The 21,298-nt window shown below is 42.9% G+C and overlaps 1 protein-coding gene across 4 annotated transcripts in view; it reads left to right on the top strand.

Annotated features, from left to right (window-relative positions):
• The window catches only part of MYO6 (myosin VI), a 184,881-nt gene that overhangs the window by 57,518 nt on the left and 106,065 nt on the right, over positions 1-21,298 (top strand). For all 4 annotated transcript variants that reach the window (XM_019496841.2, XM_019496843.2, XM_019496844.2 and 1 more), the window contains exons 4-8: positions 3,228-3,301; positions 5,768-5,897; positions 8,960-9,065; positions 11,331-11,386; positions 14,168-14,265. In XM_019496841.2, coding sequence (XP_019352386.1) covers positions 3,228-3,301; positions 5,768-5,897; positions 8,960-9,065; positions 11,331-11,386; positions 14,168-14,265 — 464 coding nt within the window. The remainder of the gene's footprint in view (positions 1-3,227; positions 3,302-5,767; positions 5,898-8,959; positions 9,066-11,330; positions 11,387-14,167; positions 14,266-21,298) is intronic.

Genomic DNA, 21,298 nt, shown 5'->3' on the forward strand with positions numbered 1-21,298 from the left:
TGGGGGCTGCGCTGCCGGGCCAGTAGAGCTGCAGAGCATGGTAGCAGTTGGGGGGGCTTGCAGGGCTCTGGCCTTCCAGATGCCAGTGTTGCTGCCTGCAGTCTGCTGCAGTTCTGCTGGCCCAGCAGCGTGGCCCCACTAGTAAGGGGCTCACATACCCCAACATTATGACAGGGGCTGCTGCCCCCAACAAGGGCTGTGCTTCCTTCTGCTGCAGTGGCTAGGTGGGAGCATGGCCAGATGGGACCCGTGGGGGGAGGCAGGGCAGGTTATTTCTTCTCCTTCCAGTGTCCAGTGGAGGGGGCAGCAGGGGGCCTATTCCACAGCAGGAAGTGAGTGTAGGAGCGATGGTGGGCAGACCCAGCTGCCAGTGGGGCTGGTGGGGATACTAACTCTCCACCCTGCCCCCCTCTGCCTCATGGGCCATGGTGGGATAGAGCGGAACAATTAAACCCTTCCCTGGCCAGACCCCTGTCCCTTCCTGTCCTTGCTTCGTCTGGGGAGCAGAGGAGTGGGACCAGCCTGGCTGGGCTAGAGCAGAGAACCCAGCCCAGAGAGCGTGTTGGGATGCTGAGGGACTCTGGTTTAAGTTAAACTTCAGGGGTTTTTGACTATTTCCTCGAAGATTGATTGAATAGACATCTTGTACATTCATTTTTGAGGACCTTACAAAATGGAGCTGAAAATTGACACTGCCTTTTATTTTTAGTGCCAGTCATATGCTAAATTATGTTGTTCCTAGCATAAAATGCAAAGAAGGTGAGATTTTCAGTTACCTAAGCAGGGTAGCAGCGTGGCAAAGCCCTTGCCTACTTCTTACACTGGGAACACTGGTGTGAGAAGCAGAAGGAGAGCACCTTAGGCTTCTCCTCTCCTTACCTCACATCTGTGGTGACCCCAGTCTCAGGAAGGCAAAGGAACCTTTTCCCAGCTTCATTCCTTCTGGTCCCTAGAAAAAGGTAAGGCAGGGGAAGCGTGAAGATGTTCTTTTGAGAGAAACTATCCAGGGAATGATTTAACCCTGGTTGTTTCCATGTTATTTTTCTTCCAGCTTTCTTCAAGTTGGATGTAAGTTAAGGAAAGAAATTGGCTTTTATATGCAGGAATCCTTGATAAAGAGCAGACTTTGTCCCAAATGTAGAAACTTTTTGCCATCTTAAATGGGTCAAGTATAACCTTGCATTAGGGCTGTGTGAAGCTTCAGTCCCTGATTCAATTCAGTGGAGATTCAGCCTGATTTTGGTGGCCGAATCTCCGAATCCAAATCGAATCAGGAGGACCCTTTAATCTCTCTGAATCAAATTGGAACCCTTCAGATCAATTTGGCACATGGAGTGTCCCACAGAAGCACAGGGGGCTCCCCAGCGCACTTGGCAGCAGACCCAGAAGGGGACCAGAAGCACTTCCAGGTCCGCCAGAGAGTGCGTGGGGGAGGGCCCCCTTCAGCCCCCCGGCTTGGCAACTGGTGCCTTCTGGGTCGGGGGGGGGGGGGGGGGACACCTGTGGTCACTCCGCGGCTGATTGCAGAGCCGGGGGGCACGGGGGGCCCCCCAGTGCACTCCCCGGCAGACTCGAAAGTGGACCAGAAGTACTTCTGGTCCACTTCCAGGTTCACCACCGAGCACGTGGGGGGTCCCTCATGCTCCTTTGGGATGCTCCATCCGCCCCAGCATCGCAGTGTTCACGAGCTGCTTTGGTACCTCAAGGTATGTAGAAAAAACTATTTAAAACCGTGTCTATGTCTGAATCACTGATCCTCCGAATCAGCATTGGATCTTCAGATTCAGATTCAGCCTAATCGAATCAGGGACAGTGATCTGAATCAACGAATCGAATCACTGTCCCCAATTCGGGCCAAATCCAAATCAAATAGGGCCCGCTTGCATGGTGTGATGAAGCATGTGAACATGAGTACAGTCCGTGTACAGTATACAAAATTGCTGAGGAAACAGTGACACTCTATATACAAAGCACTGCCAACTGCACAAAGGAAACAAGCTATAGTGGTCTTCAGTGCTTCTCATTCTTTAAGGGTTAGCAGTCTGATGTGTTGATTGTAATGTAAGACTGAATATGTTTGCTGTATAATTAAATTTCTAACAAAGTGAGGAAATTTTAGGAAGTTTGTAGGTTAAAGCCCAAGAACAAGAAACATCAAGAATAGCTGTAGAGCAATGTTGTTATTACAGATGAAACTGGTTAACAACTCTTTCCAGGGCTGGTCAGAAACAGCTTTGTCAAACTTGAACCATTTGAGTTCTCTCTCTGCGTACTGTCTACCTCAACTGGATATTTTTCTTCATTGCCTGAGTAAAACTGGCTCAGATTTTTTTTCCCCAAGGATGAGGTAGCTTTTTCTTTTTTAAAGAAAATAGGTAGCTTTTCTTTTTTTCCCCTTATCTGTTTGTTCTGAGGTTCCAACATCTACAAAGTTTAGAGCAGGGATTTGAAATTTGACAGCGGGAATCTAGAGGTGCCTTTTTCTGTCCCCATATAAATCTATCTTGATTTAAATCAAGTTATAACCATTATAATTGCTACTTCTGTATGCTCTAAATGCAGTTGTTGGCTGTTGTTGGCTGTTGTTTTCCCTACACATCATGGCACAGATTTCAAGGATGAATTTGAGGGTGGATAAATTACATCTCTGAATTTGGAGTAGATATTTGTTCTCATGTTTATGGGGCAGCATGGGGAAAAATGAAAGTGTATATTGAAGACACTTTTAAGAGAAACTGAAAATTGATTGACTGATTTCCTCCCAACCCCCAATACCCATCTTACCTCTTTTGGCAATACCCTCTCCTTTTTCCTCCCACCTTTGTACCCTGTGTATTCTAATGTTTTCTATTTAAGACTGCTTCCTGCAGTCCTTTCGCACCATCTAATGAAATAAACTCTCTGTTTACGAAAGCTTAAGATGCACATCTCTGATTTAGTTAGTGTATAAGGTGCAGCTCTACTGCCTTCTGTTATCTTTCAGTGAGTCAGAGATCACAGAAGTATCAATCTCTATTATAATAGTTTTCTTTTTTCCTTATTTTAACAACATGGTGAATAGTAGGCTAAATTTTTTTCAGACAAATATTTTTTTCTCAAAAGGTAATGAAAAAACAAGCTGCTTATAGGCCATAAAAAGGAGAGGAAGCAACATTTTTCATAATATTATATTTTGGTTTTATGAGTTCATTTGTCAAAAATAATTGTTTATGGGTTTTTAATTGCAGGTTCGCTTATGTATTTAAATGAAGCCACGCTCCTTCATAATATCAAAGTTCGCTACAGCAAAGACAGAATTTATGTAAGTTTGTATAATATTTTAATTAAATGGTTGGAAGAGAATGATATGATTTTATGTAATAATACTATTTTTTGCATAGTTTATCACAGAAAATAAATATTTAAGCATGTAGGAGTGGTAGGGTTTTTCTAGAGAAAAGGCACATGAGCCACGTGATCCCGATTTACTAACTGGTTTGCACCAAGTAGGTAATGTAGCTAAATGTTAGATTTTTTTTTCTGTATTGTTGTTGAATTCAGGACACCAGTTGTATTACATTGTAGCAAATAAACTCTATTCCGGCAGGTAATTTACTTTGCAAATAGGTTTGCTGTTACCAAAGATGGCTCTTTTTCTTCATTATTTTTGAACGAAGCAAACAGGTGCCTCCTTTGACACCTCCTAGCTCAAATGTCCATCTTAATCTTTTATATTGCTATCAAATTGCCTAATTGTACTTAATGAATTCTGACTAAATTAGATTTAGTCCTTGCCATCTGCCCTGGCAATGACAGCTGTAAAATAAAAGAGATGCTTAAAAAATGCTGGCTGCTAGCAGGCAACTGTATACATGATTTTCTTCATCTTTCTAAAAAGCATTATTGAAATGGTAGGTCTAAATAATACTTTAATTAAAATCTAAAATTGCATGAATTCCTTTTTCAGTTGCTGCTTTACATAGCTATAAATTCTTTACCCTTTTAAGACTATACAAGCCAGTCATCAGCTTTAGGAACAATAGTGGTGGAATCAATTTGACTGCAGGAAGAAATAAAACAACCCCCCTTTTTTTTTGTTTTGTTTTGTTTTGTTTTGTTTAGAATTGACAAGATGAGATAGACAAACAATATTTCAAGCGAAGAAGCCTTTCTATATTTTTAAAATAAATGCTACCACTGTGTTTTCAGTGTCAGTATTGTATAAAACTTAGTTCAGGTTGAGTCCTATGTAGCTTTCCCTCGTAACTTCTAATATAGTTTGAAAAAAAAACAAGAATGTTTGCTTGCTTTTCTCAGTCTTTGGTTTAATTTGTCTAGTTACTGATACCTGTTACAGAGCTCTATGCATTGCCTACCTTTTTATGTGAATATAACGAGCACAGAGGTGTCTGTAACAACCTTTGTGTGAACTCTGTTAATGTTGAACACAGGTAGTTAGTCATGTTGGTCTGAAGTCAGGCAGAAAGCAGGACAGGGCAAGGTAACACCTTAGAGACTAGCTGCTTCAGAAAGGCATGAGTTTTCATAGGTGACATCTGACAAAATAGGCTGTTTTCTATGCAAACTTATGCCTGCCCAAACCAATTACTCTAAGATGCTACTCTGTCCTGCTTTCTATAGAATACATACACTGTGTTCATGGACAAAATTCAGTTTTATTCTTAGGGTTTTCCAGTATCTTCTTGGTGACCTGAAACTGCATTTTTCAGCACAATTCACCAAAAATAAAAAATCACGATGGTCTAGCCCATACATCCTAATTCAGTGAGGTACATGCTGGTAATCCAGTGTCAATGTAGTTTTGTAGCAGCCCATATATCCTGTTAGCAGCCAGCACAAATATTTGTACAGACTCCCAGGAGAAGCCAGAAGTGTCCAGATATTCAGTAGTTTTTTCCTCGTAGAGCAAAAATGACTGTTCCGGGAGAAAAATAACCTGGGAACAATCAGGGTTTAATTGTTCCTGGGAGAGTAAATGTCTGTACATGTTCCTTGCTAGAGAGGCCACAGCACAATCCACTGCCATATCAAGGTGCTTTGCCTTCTCCCTGCCCTCAGGGAGAGGGAATCATTTGGTCTGGACTCTACTGCTCCACCCAGACAGGGAGCTGATAATGTCTCCATAATCCTGCATTGCATTGCAGGGAGATTCAGTCTGACACTTAGCAGCCAGAATTGCCCTCTGCACTGCTACCCTCTGTCTGTAGACAGACTGAGGGAGCCTTTAAAGCACACTGAGATATGTGCACAGGGGATCCTTGGCTGCTTAGTCAGTATTGCAAGCTCTGCTCTTCAGGGGCTCAGCGTTTGAATGTCCAGGGGTCTCCTTATAAGGTTTTCTACCAAGAAAAACAAACCTGGGAGAATTCTCCCAGATCATTAAAACGTACGTACACAGCTTTAGGCACCATTCTATCTCCCATAGCAAGTTCTATGAAACTGAATTTATACCAGTTTATAACTTTTTTGGAAAATGTCTTGAAAGTTTTGTTTCCTGTTCAATGTTTTTCTAACAGGGCATTTAAAGATAGTATACTGAGGTACAAGAGGTCAATACTTTCTTGGTGTCACTATCAGCATTAGCTGATGTAATTTTAAATGGGATTGCTCTTCTCTTTAGTATTGCTTGTCAGTATTTATTTGTTGCTAGGCATGGTTGTATTCTAGATTTGAAATGGTTTGCACTGTTTTAATAGCAATTAAAAAATTGCTGTTAATCAGTTTGGTGAACACCTACTAAGGCTTTATTATGGTTTCTTTTCCACAGACCTACGTAGCCAACATTCTAATTGCAGTGAATCCATACTTCGACATACCTAAACTTTATTCTTCAGAGACCATTAAAAAGTACCAGGGTAGATCACTAGGGACATTACCCCCACATGTATATGCAATCGGTATGTATTCTGTCAGTTTTGTCTCCTAAAATATATATTCGTTGTTTATTTTGTCTTACAGCTGTATGTTAAACACCATGTGTAACACTGACTATTTTACTTGACTACAGTTCTTAAAGTAAAACAATTCAGTACTAAAATGACATCATGCTTCTATTGTCCATGGAAAAAATGGACAATAGCTGCTTGAAATATAACAGTTTATATTTTCATTCTATTAAAAAAAATGGACTGTAAAATAAACAGTTTAACGTGATGCAAGCAGTGCTTCATAAAAAAGAGAGAAATTTACTAGAAGGACAAATGAAGAGTGCTAATATTAAAACATTTTTATGATATGATTAGTTCTCTGAAATAATTTGTTCTTGTTAGTGAAGTATTTGAGTCCATTTCCTTTGTGTTTCAGCAAATTGCCAGTGTAAATTATTCTGCTTTGACTTCTATGCAGTAAAATGCATTTAGATGACTTGAAGGAAAAAAAGTGAATTTGATGTAGCAATTTTGCAAGTGTGATTTTTAAAATGTTATGTTTTACTGTAACAGTAATATTCTAGAGTTGTATCTAGAGCAGGGGTCAGCAACCCCCAGCACGTGTGCCGAGCATGGCACGCAAGGCCATTTTGCTTGGCACACCACTGCCAACCCACGTTCTACGCAGCTGCTGCCAGCCACGGAGCCCAGGCTGCTCCCAGCAGGCTGCTGGGAGGATGCAAGCCTTGCTGCAAGCAGACCAGGCTCCGTAGGCCGACTGCAAACAACTGCTCTGGGCTCTGGCATGTCAGCACTCCGGCACCTTCCAAGATGGATATTGTGGTTTTTTCGGCATTCCGGCCAAAAAACGTTAACTAACCCTAATCTAGAGAAGGAAAATCTTTTCAAAAACAGCTCTGAGCTACACCTAAATCAGAGAGTGATTTGCTGCTAACTTTCTTCCATGGAGAACGAGAACTGAATCCTTCTTGTTTTTAACAAAACAACATTTTAACTGGTCCCTTTGAGCTCCTTTTTAGGATCTTGATAACAAAATAGGATGATTTGAAAGCATATCAATTAAATCACCTAGAAATGATTCGAAGTATTCATGTCTAGTATGTAGTCAACTGTTGATCCTCTAGATCATGGTATTATATGTAAGGGCCAGGTATAGACATTACACTTTTACCATTGTAAGTGATTGGAAACCAGTCTTTACCAATAACAGAAGTTCAGCACACAAAACTAGTCTATACCGGTAACAGAACAGAAGTTTGATGCACACAAACTGGTTTAAAAAAGGTGGAACTTGGTCTAAGATTTGCACCCCGCCCCACAAAAGGGTGAATGTGTGTTCTATTTGCTACTGATCTAAACTACACTACTTACAGAAAGCCATTTGATTAAAATTGATTCTGCCTCAAGCTTTTTGCTTGTCTGTACCTAGCCCAGGCATCTAGTCAAGAGCAACCAGTGTAGATCACACAGAGACTTTTGGCGTGTATGCCTAGGCAAAAGTATGGAGGATTAGAGGCTGCCCTAGACCTTCCTATCATTGAGATACAGTCTGAAAGCCAGACAGCATCCAGTCTAGTAGTAAGTTTTTAATAATATGAAATACAGTGTTTTAAAAATAAAACGCTTTCTAGCTTTAAAATCCATGGCTACTTACAAATAAGCTCACTTCCAGAATTCAGATAGTCCTGCATTTGTTCTCAGTGGATATAGGTGAGTTGATTATTTTTTTTTTTTTTTTTTTCTTCTTTTCATCTCCTCGATCCACTGGCTGGAAAACTGGCTCCGGGGTCGGACCCAGAGGGTAGTAATTGATGGAAGTCACTCATCGTGGTGTCCTGTGACCAGTGGGGTCCCCCAAGGCTCTGTCCTTGGACCCATACTGTTCAACATCTTCATTAATGATGTGGACACTGGAGTCAGAAGCGGACTGGCCAAGTTCGCTGATGACACCAAACTTTGGGGAAAAGCACTCACACCAGAAGACAGGCGGGTGATCCAGGCTGACCTGGACAGGCTCAGCAAGTGGGCGGACGAGAATCTGATGGTGTTCAACGCCGATAAATGCAAGGTTCTCCACCTTGGGAAGAAAAACCCGCAGCATCCTTATAGGCTCGGCAGTGCTATGTTGGCCAACACTATGCAAGAAAGAGACTTGGGGGTCATCGTTGACCACAAGATGAACATGAGCCTGCAGTGCGATGCTGCAGCTAGTAAAGTGACCAAAACGCTGGCTTGCATCCATAGGTGCTTCTCAGGCAAATCCCGGGACGCCATTCTCCCCTTGTACTCGGCTGTAGTGAGGCCGCAGCTGGAGTACTGCGTCCAGTTTTGGGCTCCACAATTCAAAAAGGATGTGGAGAAGCTTGAGAGAGTCCAGAAAAGAGCCACGCGCATGATCAGAGGTCAGGGAAGCAGACCCTACGATGACAGGCTGAGAGCCCTAGGGCTCTTTAGCCTGGAAGAGCGCAGGCTCAGGGGTGATCTGATGGCCACCTATAAGTTTATCAGGGGTGACCACCAGTATCTGGGGGAACATTTGTTCACCAGAGCGCCCAAGGAATGACGACTAGGTCAAATGGTCATAAACTACTGCAAGACCGTTTCAGGCTAGACATAAGGAAGAATTTCTTTACTGTCCGAGCCCCAAAGGTCTGGAACAGCCTGCCACCGGAGGTGGTTCAAGCGCCCACATTGAACACCTTCAAGAGCAAACTGGATGCTCATCTTGCTGGGATCCTATGAACCCGGCTGACTTTCTGCCCTTTGGGCAGGGGGCTGGACTCGATGATCTTCCGAGGTCCCTTCCAGCCCTAATGTCTATGAAATCTATTAAATTTTTGAAGATCAAAAATCACATATTGGTCTGTAAAATTGAAATTGCAAAAATGGACTTTCATAGAATGTAACACACATGGTTTTATTTATATATATATATATATATATATATATATATAAAAAATGTTTAGTTTCTGTTTTTGAATGGTTTAAATTAAGACCTGTATGCATAACATTTGTGCAGGAAAGTAACTTAAATATGTTTGTCTTTAATAACATTTTTTTTTTTATCTTAGCTGATAAAGCTTTTCGTGACATGAAAGTACTCAAAATGAGTCAATCCATCATAGTTTCTGGAGAATCAGGAGCTGGAAAGACTGAAAACACTAAATTTGTACTAAGGTTAGTGTTTAGGGAACCCAAAATGATTTAATAATGTGTTTTTCATGAATATACAGATAGTTTCAATTATAATTAAACTTCATAATGGTTTATGGTACGATTCAGCAAAAGTGGTTACATTTCCCAAAGAAAAAGTGCATTTAAATATGTCAGAGTTAAGGTTAAATTTTAAATAAATGCAAGGTGTAAAAAGGATAGATGTGAGAAACAGAAGCGAGGGGGGTTTTGAGGGGTGGGAGGTTGGTTTTAGTGATACTTTTCATTGGAAAAACAATTGTTAGACAAGTTTTCAGGCACAGCTTCCCTTCTTCAGGTCTGGGAAAGAAGCAAGTACAGTACAAACTAAATATTAAATAAAACAGTGGCTGGTGTTGAACTCCATATGTAAAAGAAAACAGGAATTTGAGAGAGGAGGAGGGTTGTAAACTAGACGTGTAGAGAGTTTATCAGAAATAAGATTAAAACAAATAAAGTTTAACTGAATAGATTACCTGATTACATAAAAGAATAGGACCATTCCAAAGTGCAAAGAAATTACCTGTGCATTACAAACTTGCTTCTTTCCCAGACCTGATGAGCAGCATGTGCCCAGAAGTTTGTCTGACATCTCAACTGTACCATTGGTCCAATAAAAGATATCACACCTCAGAAAACTCCCCAAACACAAACAAACAAACCCAGTACCTTGCTTCTTGGATGTTTCCTGGACAATCACTGCTATAATACTCTTAACTATACTACAGCATGTAAAGGACTGGACACCCAAGCATTAACTTTAAACTGCAATTCAGAAATAACCATATGATTATGATTCTGGCATTTTAGTATTTCTGATTCCAGAACCTATGAGGATTAGGTTCTCAAAAATATTGCCACAAGACAGAATCGTAGTAGCTTATTTGTCATAACTCCATTTTTATAGCTTTCCATGCTTGCCTTTCTTTAAGCTTAATACTAACTGAATTTTTAGGTTTCTAACTCTGGATTCTGGCATAAGTATGGTTTTCCTATAATGTGCTTCAGCTCAAATTACCTGTGTATATCTGGGTTGTTTTTCATTTTAATGAAAAATGATGCAAGCATTAAAACCAAACACGAAGCTGTAAGAGTACTAACAATTGGTATTGCTCAATATTGGTTTAAAGATACCTAGAAGCAACCTTAAATTGCTTCTTTCCATCTTAACAGCTACATTTGCTGCTATGCTTTGCTTAATGACACTGGAATACCGCAGCTAGAGAATACTGCTCAGTTAAGATGAATGACACTTGTAGCTGATTTGCTTTGACAGAGCAGTGTAATGCAGACAGTGTACTTGTTAATTTTTTTTACCTCCTTTCTCTTCTCTTCCTCTTGCACATATCACAAATTTCCCTTTTCTCCTGTATCCTGTACTCCATTGTTTCTCTATACCCCATTTCTCCTACCATCTGCACCTCCAAAAAGATGGCCACTGCTTGTAGTCACTTATCTTCACAGTATTTATTGTTCCTTGACAGCGTAAGTTGCCACCCACTCCTTTCTGGGCATGCAAGGAGGTGATAGGAATTTTGAAAGCAGGCATCCTATCTAAGTATAGCCACAGGCCTTGGTACATTTGAAAATAGTAGGAGAAGCCAGCCATTTTGAGAGATGACTGGGGAATTTTCAGAAACTGTGAAGGTTTTCAGCCTCTGGTGAAATGGAAACAAACCTTATGAATAGTAATAGCAGAAAGTTGTGTATCTCTTAAATACAAAAGAAAACCTTCAAATGTAGCCTATGCATACAGAAGCTCAGTGGGTTGTTTTAAAAGTATTTACCAAAAAAAAAAAAAAAATGACAAATAAGAACTGACATTAGATGCTAAATTTTTCAGGGATCTATTTTTAAAACTAAAATTAACCACTAAGAGTGACTCAAACTTCCAATAGGTTTATTCTGTGCTGTAATTTTGTGTTGGATACACTGTATGTTATTACATAAATCACAAGTTTGTTTGTTTATATTCACTTTCTGAACATGCACAAATCTGAATATGATTTTTAAAATACTGAAATACAGGAAAAATACATTTGAAGCCAGCATAAAATACTTATTTTCCTGTAAGAAAAGTGCAGGCAAATTGTTTTTTTTTATATATATTGTGTATACAAAAAGAGAACTGTAAATGGCCAGCCTGATACACAAGCACACACATACATGTGCACTCTCCTCAGTTAGACCAAGGCAGCATGATGCTTAACATGGAAAATATGGACCTTGGCATCTCATTTTTCTTCACAGGTATTTGACTGAATCCTATGGTACTGGTCAAGATATTGATGACAGAATTGTAGAAGGTATTGTAATTTTTTTAAACCTAACTAAGGATTCCACCAAATGAACTGCAGCCTATTTAAATGCTAAACAGCAGTGACAAAAATAGAAATGTCATCTGATCTTTTGGGACATAATTGATCAACAGACTGCTCTGTTCCCATCTAATTTTTGCAAAGCTGTTTCTAGGTTTTGCTACTGTCTTCTTTAGAATGTTCCCTTTTATATGAATTGTGTAAGGACAGTTACTGTACAGTCATTGATAACACTGATTTTTATTGGAAAGCACAGTGGGCATTTATATGTGTGCTCCGGGAGGCAAGGGGGGCGCTTTAATTAGCGTAGCTCCGAGAGCCATGCTAATTAAAAGTGCCCGTAGTGTCCCATGTTGGAGTGTCACAGAGTGACACAGCATCTTGGTGTTGAAAAATGGTGATGGAGCTTTAAAGTGAAGGAGCTTTTAAACAATACCATTTTTCAGCTCAGGGGCACTAATGCACGTGATGCTAGAGGCTGCTGGAGAACGTTAATTTCCATGTTCCAGCAGACTCGATTAACAGAGTTTGCTTCTATGCACTGGAATTACAGTGCATCGGAGCAGGCTCCCTGCATATGTATAGGAGCCCATAGTGTGTGCTTTTACTAAAAAGTGGGATGAAGGACAAGCTGTCTGTCAAGAATAAAACGTTCCTATTCCTTTGTGGATCATGGTAATTCACCTGTGTTGTAAAGCAGTTCTTCTGAATGTTACTTCTACTTCATTACTAGGTTTACATTGATGTCATATTCATAGATAAGGCCAAATGACACAATTATTATAATCTGTTATGACCCACAGAATGCATGTACAATTCCTATTTGAGCTAGAATTTAACTTTTAGAAAAATTGGTCTTGAATTGTGGGGGGGAAAAATCTGAGTAATTGAGACTCCCCCTAAGCTTCTGTGGTGGTTCATTTACACCTCACTTCTAGTTTGATTTGGTCTAACTTAAATTTCCAGCCGTTTGAAACTGCTTACAGAGAGGTGGCAGGTTTTTACTGTTTTTTTCCCCGTAGGTATGATAAAAACAAGCGTGATACTGTTTAATTGCAACTGAATAGACATGCATCCAAATCCATGTATGTACTGTGGGATCTCAGAAAAAGACTGATAGGTCCCATGCTGCTTGAAGCTGCATTCCATAACATTCATTGGTGCCTGTAGGTATTTTTGAAGAAAACTTTTGAATTTTTTTTTTTCTAGAATACCATCATCTGTTGCATGTTTGAAGCAGCTTTTAACAATTTTTAAACACATTCTTAACAAGCATGCTCACAAAAGCTATTGTTGGAGAACCGCTTGCTGCTTATTTATCTCATAATCTATGTTTTGAACGCTGGAAATATTACCCAGGATATTTTTAATCCTTAATATTTACTGAAGAAGTATTAATATAACAACTTTGAAGAGGCTAGGTTTTCAAAAATCATAAATTTGAAAGCTTTTTTTTTTTAACAGCAGTACCAAACAAAAACAGCAATATAGACGGTTAGCATTGAGATGGTTGTACTACAGGGCAGAAAGAAGAAAAAATGCTAGGCAAAGATTGCTGCTTTGTTATTCTTAATTTTATATAACTGTTTTAAGTTTCATATCAGCAATCTCCTGATTCTCATAGCAGCAGACTGGTAGATTATTGTCAATAGAAATTTTAATAGGGGGGGACTGTTCTACTGAACTCTTACTTTTCAGAAAGTATTTTTAAGCTTGTGGCTTGTTCATAGCTACAGCTCACAATAGACAAAACAAGAGAGAAAAAGTTGCTATGCCTTCCACTCCTGCTTTTTCCTAGCTGGCAAAATGAAGTCTTTCAGAGGCTTTGTGCTGCACAGCTAGTAAACATTTTTAAATGGCTCAAGTTGTGCATGTTTATCTGTGCACTGGATTTTTGCAATGCAGTCTGTAATGAGGATGTCCTGAAAGATCATTTTAAAGCTACTGCTAATGCAGAATATTACTACTTGCTTATTTAGCAGTTAATGGTCATCTGAGCCACCTTTTTAAGTCTTTTCTCAAGTCAGTGATGCATTTTGTCTTTTAAAATGTTTCTCTTGGTTTCTGTTGTTGATCTACTAATGTCATTTGTGCATGGTGTTTAGTGCTATATATATATTTTTACCACTATGTGTGAGAGGGAAAAGTAGGGAAAATAAGTTTTTGGGGCAGTCTGCTTGGTGTTCATATTGACTCATATTGAATATATTGTTTACTTCAGGAAAATAGCAGCTGAAATGCTTTCAGTGATGGCCACTGAGTTTTTCAAAGTATGTACTCAAGAACTTTATACCTGGTATAGAATGCTTAATCTTTTAACCAGAAGTTGTTTCCCCAATATATTATCATTTGGAAAAAAAAATTAAAAAAAGATACTATTGATTTTGTTTTTAAAGGGTAACCTTTAAAAAAAAAATTCAAGTCTTATTCTAAAATATCCTGAACGCACAGTGATACAATTTACTGTGCAGTAAAAGGGGATTGTAGCTCATCAGCTGCTCTGCCCACATCCATTCTTTTACCCTATAATGATGAGAAGCTGACTTACAGTAGTATTTCCACCGTTTAGCTTCTGTGTTTAAAGTGAGGCAACATTGTGCCTAAGGCAGTTCATACAGAGAAGCCGTCTCCATGATAAAGTATTTCATGTTTTACCCAAGAGCTGCTACTTGTCCATACACTGAATAGTTATTTTAATACTATTTTAACTTGTTTTGAGTAAACTGTGAATGACATATCAATTTAAAATTCAAACCCTTCTTTTAACAGCTAACCCACTCTTAGAAGCTTTTGGGAATGCAAAGACTGTTCGCAACAACAATAGCAGTCGTTTTGGAAAATTTGTAGAAATTCACTTCAATGAAAAGGTATTGGTACTTTATTATCATCTAAGTATTCAGTGATGAATTAATTTATTTTGTTTAATGGTATAGGTTTTGGTGGGAAGCACTTAAACAAAGATTCATAACTTTGGTTTATTTTAAATACATTTGTTTACATGAAGATTTGCTGATCCTTTCTTATGCCTCGTTTTCCCTATTAAAATATTAACCCTTTACCACTTTATAGTAGATTTCATAGACATTAGGGCTGGAAGGGACCTCGAAAGATCATCGAGTCCAGCCCCCTGCCCAAAGGGCAGGAGGTCAGCTGGGGTCATAGGATCCCAGCAAGATAAGCATCCAGTTTGCTCTTGAAGGCGTTCAATGTAGGCGCTTGAACCACCTCCGGTGGCAGGCTGTTCCAGACCTTGGGGGCTCGGACAGTAAAGAAATTCTTCCTTATGTCCAGCCTGAAACGGTCTTGTAGTAGTTTATGACCATTCGACCTAGTCGTCATCCCTTGGGGCGCTCTGGTGAACAAACGTTCCCCCAGATACTGGTGGTCACCCCTGATAAACTTATAGGTGGCCATCAGATCACCCCTGAGCCTGCGCTTTTCCAGGCTAAAGAGCCCCATGGCTCTCAGCCTGTCATCGTAGGGTCTGCTTCCCTGACCTCTGATCATGTGCATGGCTCTTTTCTGGACTCTCTCAAGCTTCTCCACATCCTTTTTGAATTGTGGAGCCCAAAACGATGCAGTACTCCAGCTGTGGCCTCACTAAGGCTGAGTACAAGGGGAGAATGACGTCCCGGGATTTGCTTGAGAAGCATCTATGGATGCAAGCCAGCATTTTGGTCACTTTACTAGCCGCAGCATCGCACTGCAGGCTCATGTTCATCTTGTGGTCAATGATGACCCCCAAGTCTCTTTCTTGCATAGTGTTGGCCAACATAGCACTGCCGAGCCTATACGGATGCTGCGGGTTTTTCTTCCCAAGGTGGAGAACCTTGCATTTGTCGGCGTTGAACACCATCAGATTCTCGTCCGCCCACTTGCTGAGCCTGTCCAGGTCAGCCTGGATCACCTGCCTGTCTTCTGGTGTGGATGCTTTTCCCCAAAGTTTGGTGTCATCGGCGAACTTGGCTAGCCCGCTTCTAACTCCAGTGTCCACATCATTAATGAAGATGTTGAACAGTATGGGTCCAAGGACAGAGCCTTGGGGGACCCCACTGGTCACAGGACACCACGATGAGTGACTTCCATCAATTACTACCCTCTGGGTCCGACCCCGGAGCCAATTTTCCAGCCAGTGGATCGTGGAGGACCCAAGGTGACAATTGGCCAGTTTCTCCAAGAGGTGATCATGGGAAACCAGATCGAAGGCTTTTTTTGAAGTCAAGATATATGACATCAATCTCTTCTCCCTTGTCCAGGTGATAGGTCACCTGGTCGTAGAAGGAAATGAGATTGGTCAAGCAAGACCTACCCGCAACACACCCGTGCTGGCTATCCCTTAAGCTGTTGGCGTCGGCCAGTCCATTAAGGATGGCCTCTTTAATAAACTTTTCTAAGATCTTCCCCAGGATAGAAGTCAGGCTAATGGGCCTATAGTTAGCTGGATCCCCTTTCCTCCCTTTCTTGAAGATAGGCACCACATTGGCCTTCTTCCAGTCTTTGGGCACTACCCCAGAGCGCCAAGAGTTTTCAAAGATCCGCGCTAGAGGCTGGGCTATGATGCTCGCCAGTTCCTTGAGTACCCTGGGGTGAAGATTGTCAGGGCCGGCTGACTTGAAGGTATCCAGCTTCTCAAGATGTTCCTTCACGAAGTCAGCATTAATGGAGGGCAGGGGATCACCCTAACCCCAACTTCCCTGTCCCGTAGCGGGCATGGGCGTCCCATGGGACTGGTGAAAGACCGACGCAAAGTACCTATTTAATAGGTTGGCTTTTTCCTGGGTGTCAGTTGTCAGTTGCCCTATCTGGTTCAGCAGGGGTCCAATGTTGCCCCTGCTTTTCTTCTGGCTCCCCACATATCTGAAAAAGGACTTTTTATTGTCCTTGATGCTCAAAGCTAGTTGGAGTTCAATTGCAGCCTTGGCTTTCCTGGTACGCTCCCTACAGGACCGGACCAGTGCAGAATAATCCTCCTTGGAGGTGACTCTCATCCTCCATCCTTTGTAGGCCTTTCTTTTTAGCCTCAGGAGATCTGCTAGGTCTCTGGAGAGCCAGGGGGGCTGCTGTGCCCTCTTGCTGCCTTTCCTCTGAGATGGAATAGACTTAGTTTGTGCATTGAGGATCACTCCCTTGAGGAGCAATCGCTCTTCTTGAAGTCCCCTCTCCCCGTGGTCATGGTCCCTTAGGGCCTCACTGACAAGCCTGCTGAGCTTGTCAAAGTCGGCTTTCCTGAAGTCAAGGACTTCCGTAGCTATGGTATTTTGTTTTTTCCAAAATATGGTGTTTTGTTTTTGTCCAAAACGGATATGCTGATGAGAAGTGGACTGAAATACTCCCTTGACAAAAAGTTCCCTGTTTTCCCAGACTTAAGGGACCAGCTTGTGTCTGATCTTGAAAAGACAACTAAAACTGCTTTAATTTACAAAAAGATTTTATTTCTATCCATTTGAAGAAAAATGTAATTCTTAACAGGCTTTAAGTTGATTACTATGATCTAGATGCACAGATTTCATGATATACTTGCATGAATATGGATTGTATGTTACTTATGGGTATGGTCATTGTGCCCGCCTTCGTTCTAATAGGCGCTCCCGCGCGGCCTTCACCCAGGCCAAAGATTGTGTCTGCCCAGGGCTTGCAGGTGGACCCCACAGGCTACCCCTGCTGACATCAGGGGGTCCCCTTAACTCGCCTGCCACGACTTGTGATGGTACCTCAGCGGGGGGTTCCCCCTTGGGGCAGCCTCCAGGGCCATCGCGTCTCCCGGCGGGCACTCTCGGGGCTCCAACCTCCCCTATACCCTGGCCACTCGCCACCTTAGGCTCTCCCTCTTCAGGCCTCCTTGGTGTCTTCGGCTTCCTCCTCTCTTGCCCACAGCTTGTCCGCCAAACATCTAGGTCTTCAGGCCCGACGTATAGCGTGCTGGGGCCGTCGACCCGGCCCTTCCACAACAGCTCCTAATGCTCTATTCTAACCACCCCGTGATGATGTGCGTCTAACCCTCCACCAAGATTAACCAGGATTACTAATCTAATTGGACCCGGAGACTCACGAAGGGACCTCTGGCCTTTGGGCTGCGTGGCTCTCTTTCTGGGCTCGGGCCCCACTGCCCAGACAGTTCACCCGCTGGGGTGACAGATCCCCTTCTCCTCTCCAGGCCGCTGGGGCCGCGAGGGTCAACTGTCTGGCCCTGCTCTGGGACTCAGCCCGTCTGCTAACTCCACCCGACGAGGGCCCGTTGGCCCTGCCCCGCTGTTACATCTCTTCTGGTCCCTCTGCGGGTGCTGCTGCTGGCTCTGCTGCGGGCGCAGCTGCTGCTTTCCCTCGTTGGTGTTGCACCAGCCTTCCTCACCGCCTCTATGGCCGCCTGTGCTGCAGGCTTCCCAGCCGGTCCTGCTGCCGATGCTATCAGCGGGTCCCCAGCCGGCTCCTGCATCGATAATGCCCCCAGCCTCCTTGCTGGCCTTCCTACCGGCTCCGCAGCTGGCTTCTTCACCAGCGCTGCTGCCTACTGCGCGACCAGCTCTCTCGGACCCTTATGTAGCTCCGCTCCCGGTTTTCCTTGCTGCCTGGTGTGGTGGCTGATCCCTTGTGCATGAGGGCTCGCTCCTCCAACCTCCTCGCATCCGCAGCCCCGCCGCCTCGTCGGGGCCGCTTTTTATCCCTTCCGGGGAGTGTCCTCTGCCCCTGCTGCTCTGTCGCAGCCGTATATATGCACGGCTGATGACCCGCGTTGGCGTTTTTGCCGTGTGCCCCTCCTTCGGCTCTTCCAGCTCTACAGGGGGTAAGTGGGGCTCTTTACTGACCCGGGGTTCCTCTGTCATCTCAGCTCCCCTGGAACAGTCATATATTACATCAGTGCATCTTACCTACACTGTCTTGAGCTCATGCTCTTTTCCTAAGTTTCTAAGGTGGTTTCTTCATGTGTAAAACACTTATGTAGTTGATTTAGTGTAAATCAGAAGTCTATCTGTGATCAGTGGCCCTTTGGGTTATTGTGATTAGAACACACCAATTTCTTAAGACAGTGGAGTAGTTAGCTTAACACTGGGGTGCCCAGTCCAAGTGACCAGGTATTCATTTACAGCTGGGTTGACAGAGGCAATCTCTGGAGCAAGGCTCCAACTCAGGCCTTTGGAAACTTAACCGCTCCATTTAGTTTAGTGTAAAGAGGTAGTGTTACTTAACAAAAAATCCGGAAAATCTGACTTTGTGGAGTACTACTGTACTTCCTCTGACAATTCCATTACAATGTAGACATCAAACATTGTTGGTTTTGTGAGGCAGTTATGTCATCACGTAATGAGCATACTAAATAACAGATTTATCTCAGAAAAGGACATGTGAAAGAAATACAGGATTTGTAAATGCCTTGCAAATTTGCAAGTCTACTTACTGCATTATCTTTATCCTGTAAGTCTGTTGTTGTCATAGAAGGACATTAATCAGTCTGACACAATTGTCATCTTAACCCCACGTTATATGTGGTCTCAGTTTTCATTTCCTTCCATCTGTTCAACTGTTCTTTAGTGCATGTCCTTCAGCGCTTGGCATACTATTGAAGTCAAGGTCTATTAATATCTAGGTCAGTCTCTTTTTAAAAAGTGATATTATATGTGTTTCTATTCATAGGGCACTCTTCCCAAGTTGTCAGCAATATTCTTCCTCTTTCTGTGAGGCACATATGTTTGTATTACAACCTTAAGAGAATGCATCATTTCTCCTTCTCATTGTCTTCATTTCTTTCCAGGCCAAGGTCATTAATCCCACTGCCCTATAAAAGAAAATCAGTACTAGTCCAAGTATTGAGACATGTCTCTAATTTTGGATTTACCTGAGGACTTGAAACTCCCAGATTATCAGTTTCCGATGCATATTTTATCATTGGTTTCTGTCATCTGTAATACTAGAATTATTTTTCCTCCATCTGTGGTGATTTTTGTAGGACTTTAAGAACTGATTCAAGATAACCCCCACACATTTAGGTAACTTACAATAAGCCACATTAGGGAAGGTGACTTTGCCTATTTATAGAGCTCTCCTAGATCCTAATAAAAACTACTTTGACAAACCTTGTCTATCTCAGCTACTGCAATGAAAAGAGTGGATGGGAGAGAGCCATTCACAGGAATTTAAGCAGGTCTTCTATTCGGTTTCAGGTTTCCTTTTGCTCCCAACAAAAACTCAAACAACAGATGTACCCACATACTGGGGGTGAGAAGAGGGAGGCTGTGACGCCTTGTTGTAAAATAAGATGTTAATTGGGTGGGAGGCTGCCCTTCGAGTGTCCTGCTGTTCGTGGGCAGTAAACACACAACTCTGACCTTCTCTTATCGTGTTCCATGCCTCACAGATGACTTCCGTGAGTTGTACTATGATCCGGCTTGAAGCTGGGCCCAACTCAGCACATTGTTAGGCTTCTGTCACGCTGCCCTGTTGTGGGTCTCACACATACAACCCCCCTCTTACTGGAGCCTCTATCATTCCACCTGCTCTCACCAGGCCTCTCACACTCTTGCCCTTTACCGGGCCTCATACACCCCACCCTGCTCCCTTGAGTGACTACGTGAGCCATCAGGCTTGTCCCTTCACTCCTTGGCCAGCCCTGGGGCAGCCTTTTGGGCCTCTCCCGCAGCCCTGATCTGCATGGTGGCCGGGCAATTAGCCAGACACTGAGCTAACTCCGGCCCTGGCCCCTCATCGGGTAATACAGCCCACTTGTTCTCAATTTGAGACTAGTGACTCACCCCTTTTACTCGTGGCTCCTCCTCTATCCTTGGCAAAGTCTTTGAAAAAATTATCAAGGCTCACATTTGCAAGAGCCCAGCAGGAAAAATTATGCTGAGGGGAAACCAGCACAGATTCATAGCAGGTAGATCATGCCTGACTAATCTAGTCTCTTTTTATGACCAGGTTACAAAACACCTGGATGCAGGAGTAGGGGTCGATGTCGTTTACTTAGATTTCAGGAAGGCCTTCGATACGGTATCCCACCCCATACTGGTGAACAAGTTAAGAGGCTGTGACTTGGATGACTACACAGTCCAGTGGGTGGCAAATTGGCTAGAGGATCGTACCCAGAGAGTCGTAGTGGATGGGTCGGTATCGACCTGGAAGGGTGTGGGCAGTGGGGTCCCGCAGAGCTCGGTCCTTAGACTGATACTCTTCAATGTCTTCATCAGCGACTTGGACGAGGGAGTGAAGTGTACTCTGTCCAAGTTTGCGGATGACACACAACTGTGGGGAGAAGTGGACACACCGGAGGGCAGGGAACAGCTGCAAGCAGACCTGGACAGATTGGACATATGGGCGGAAAACAACAGAATGCATTTCAACAAGGAGAAATGCAAAGTGCTGCACCTAGGGAGGAAAAATGTCCAACATACCTACTGCCTAGGAAATGACCTGCTTGGAGGCATGGAAGCGGAAAGGGACCTTGGAGTCCTAGTGAACTCCAAGATGAACATGAGTTGTCAGTGTGACGAAGTCATCAGAAAAGCTAATGGCACTTTATCGTGCATCCGCAGATGCATGACGAACAGAACCAAGGAGGTGATACTTCCCCTCTATCAGGCGCTGGTCAGACCTCAGTTGGAATACTGCGTGCAGTTTTGGGCACCGCACTTCAAGAGGGATGTGGATAACCTGGAGAGGGTCCAGAGAAGGGCCACTCGTATGGTTAAGGGCTTGCAGGCCAAGCCCTATGAGAGACTAGGACACCTGGACCTCTTCAGCCTCCGCAAGAAAAAGTTGAGAGGCGACCTTGTGGCTGCCTATAAGTTCATCATGGGGGCACAGAAGGGAATTGGTGAGGCTTTACTCACCAAGGCGCCCTTGGGGGTTACAAGCAATAATGGTCATAAGCTAGCAGAGAGCAGATTTAGACTGGATATTAGGAAGAAT

This window comes from Alligator mississippiensis, chromosome 1, assembly GCF_030867095.1.
Source record: "Alligator mississippiensis isolate rAllMis1 chromosome 1, rAllMis1, whole genome shotgun sequence".
Lineage (NCBI taxonomy): Eukaryota > Metazoa > Chordata > Crocodylia > Alligatoridae > Alligator > Alligator mississippiensis.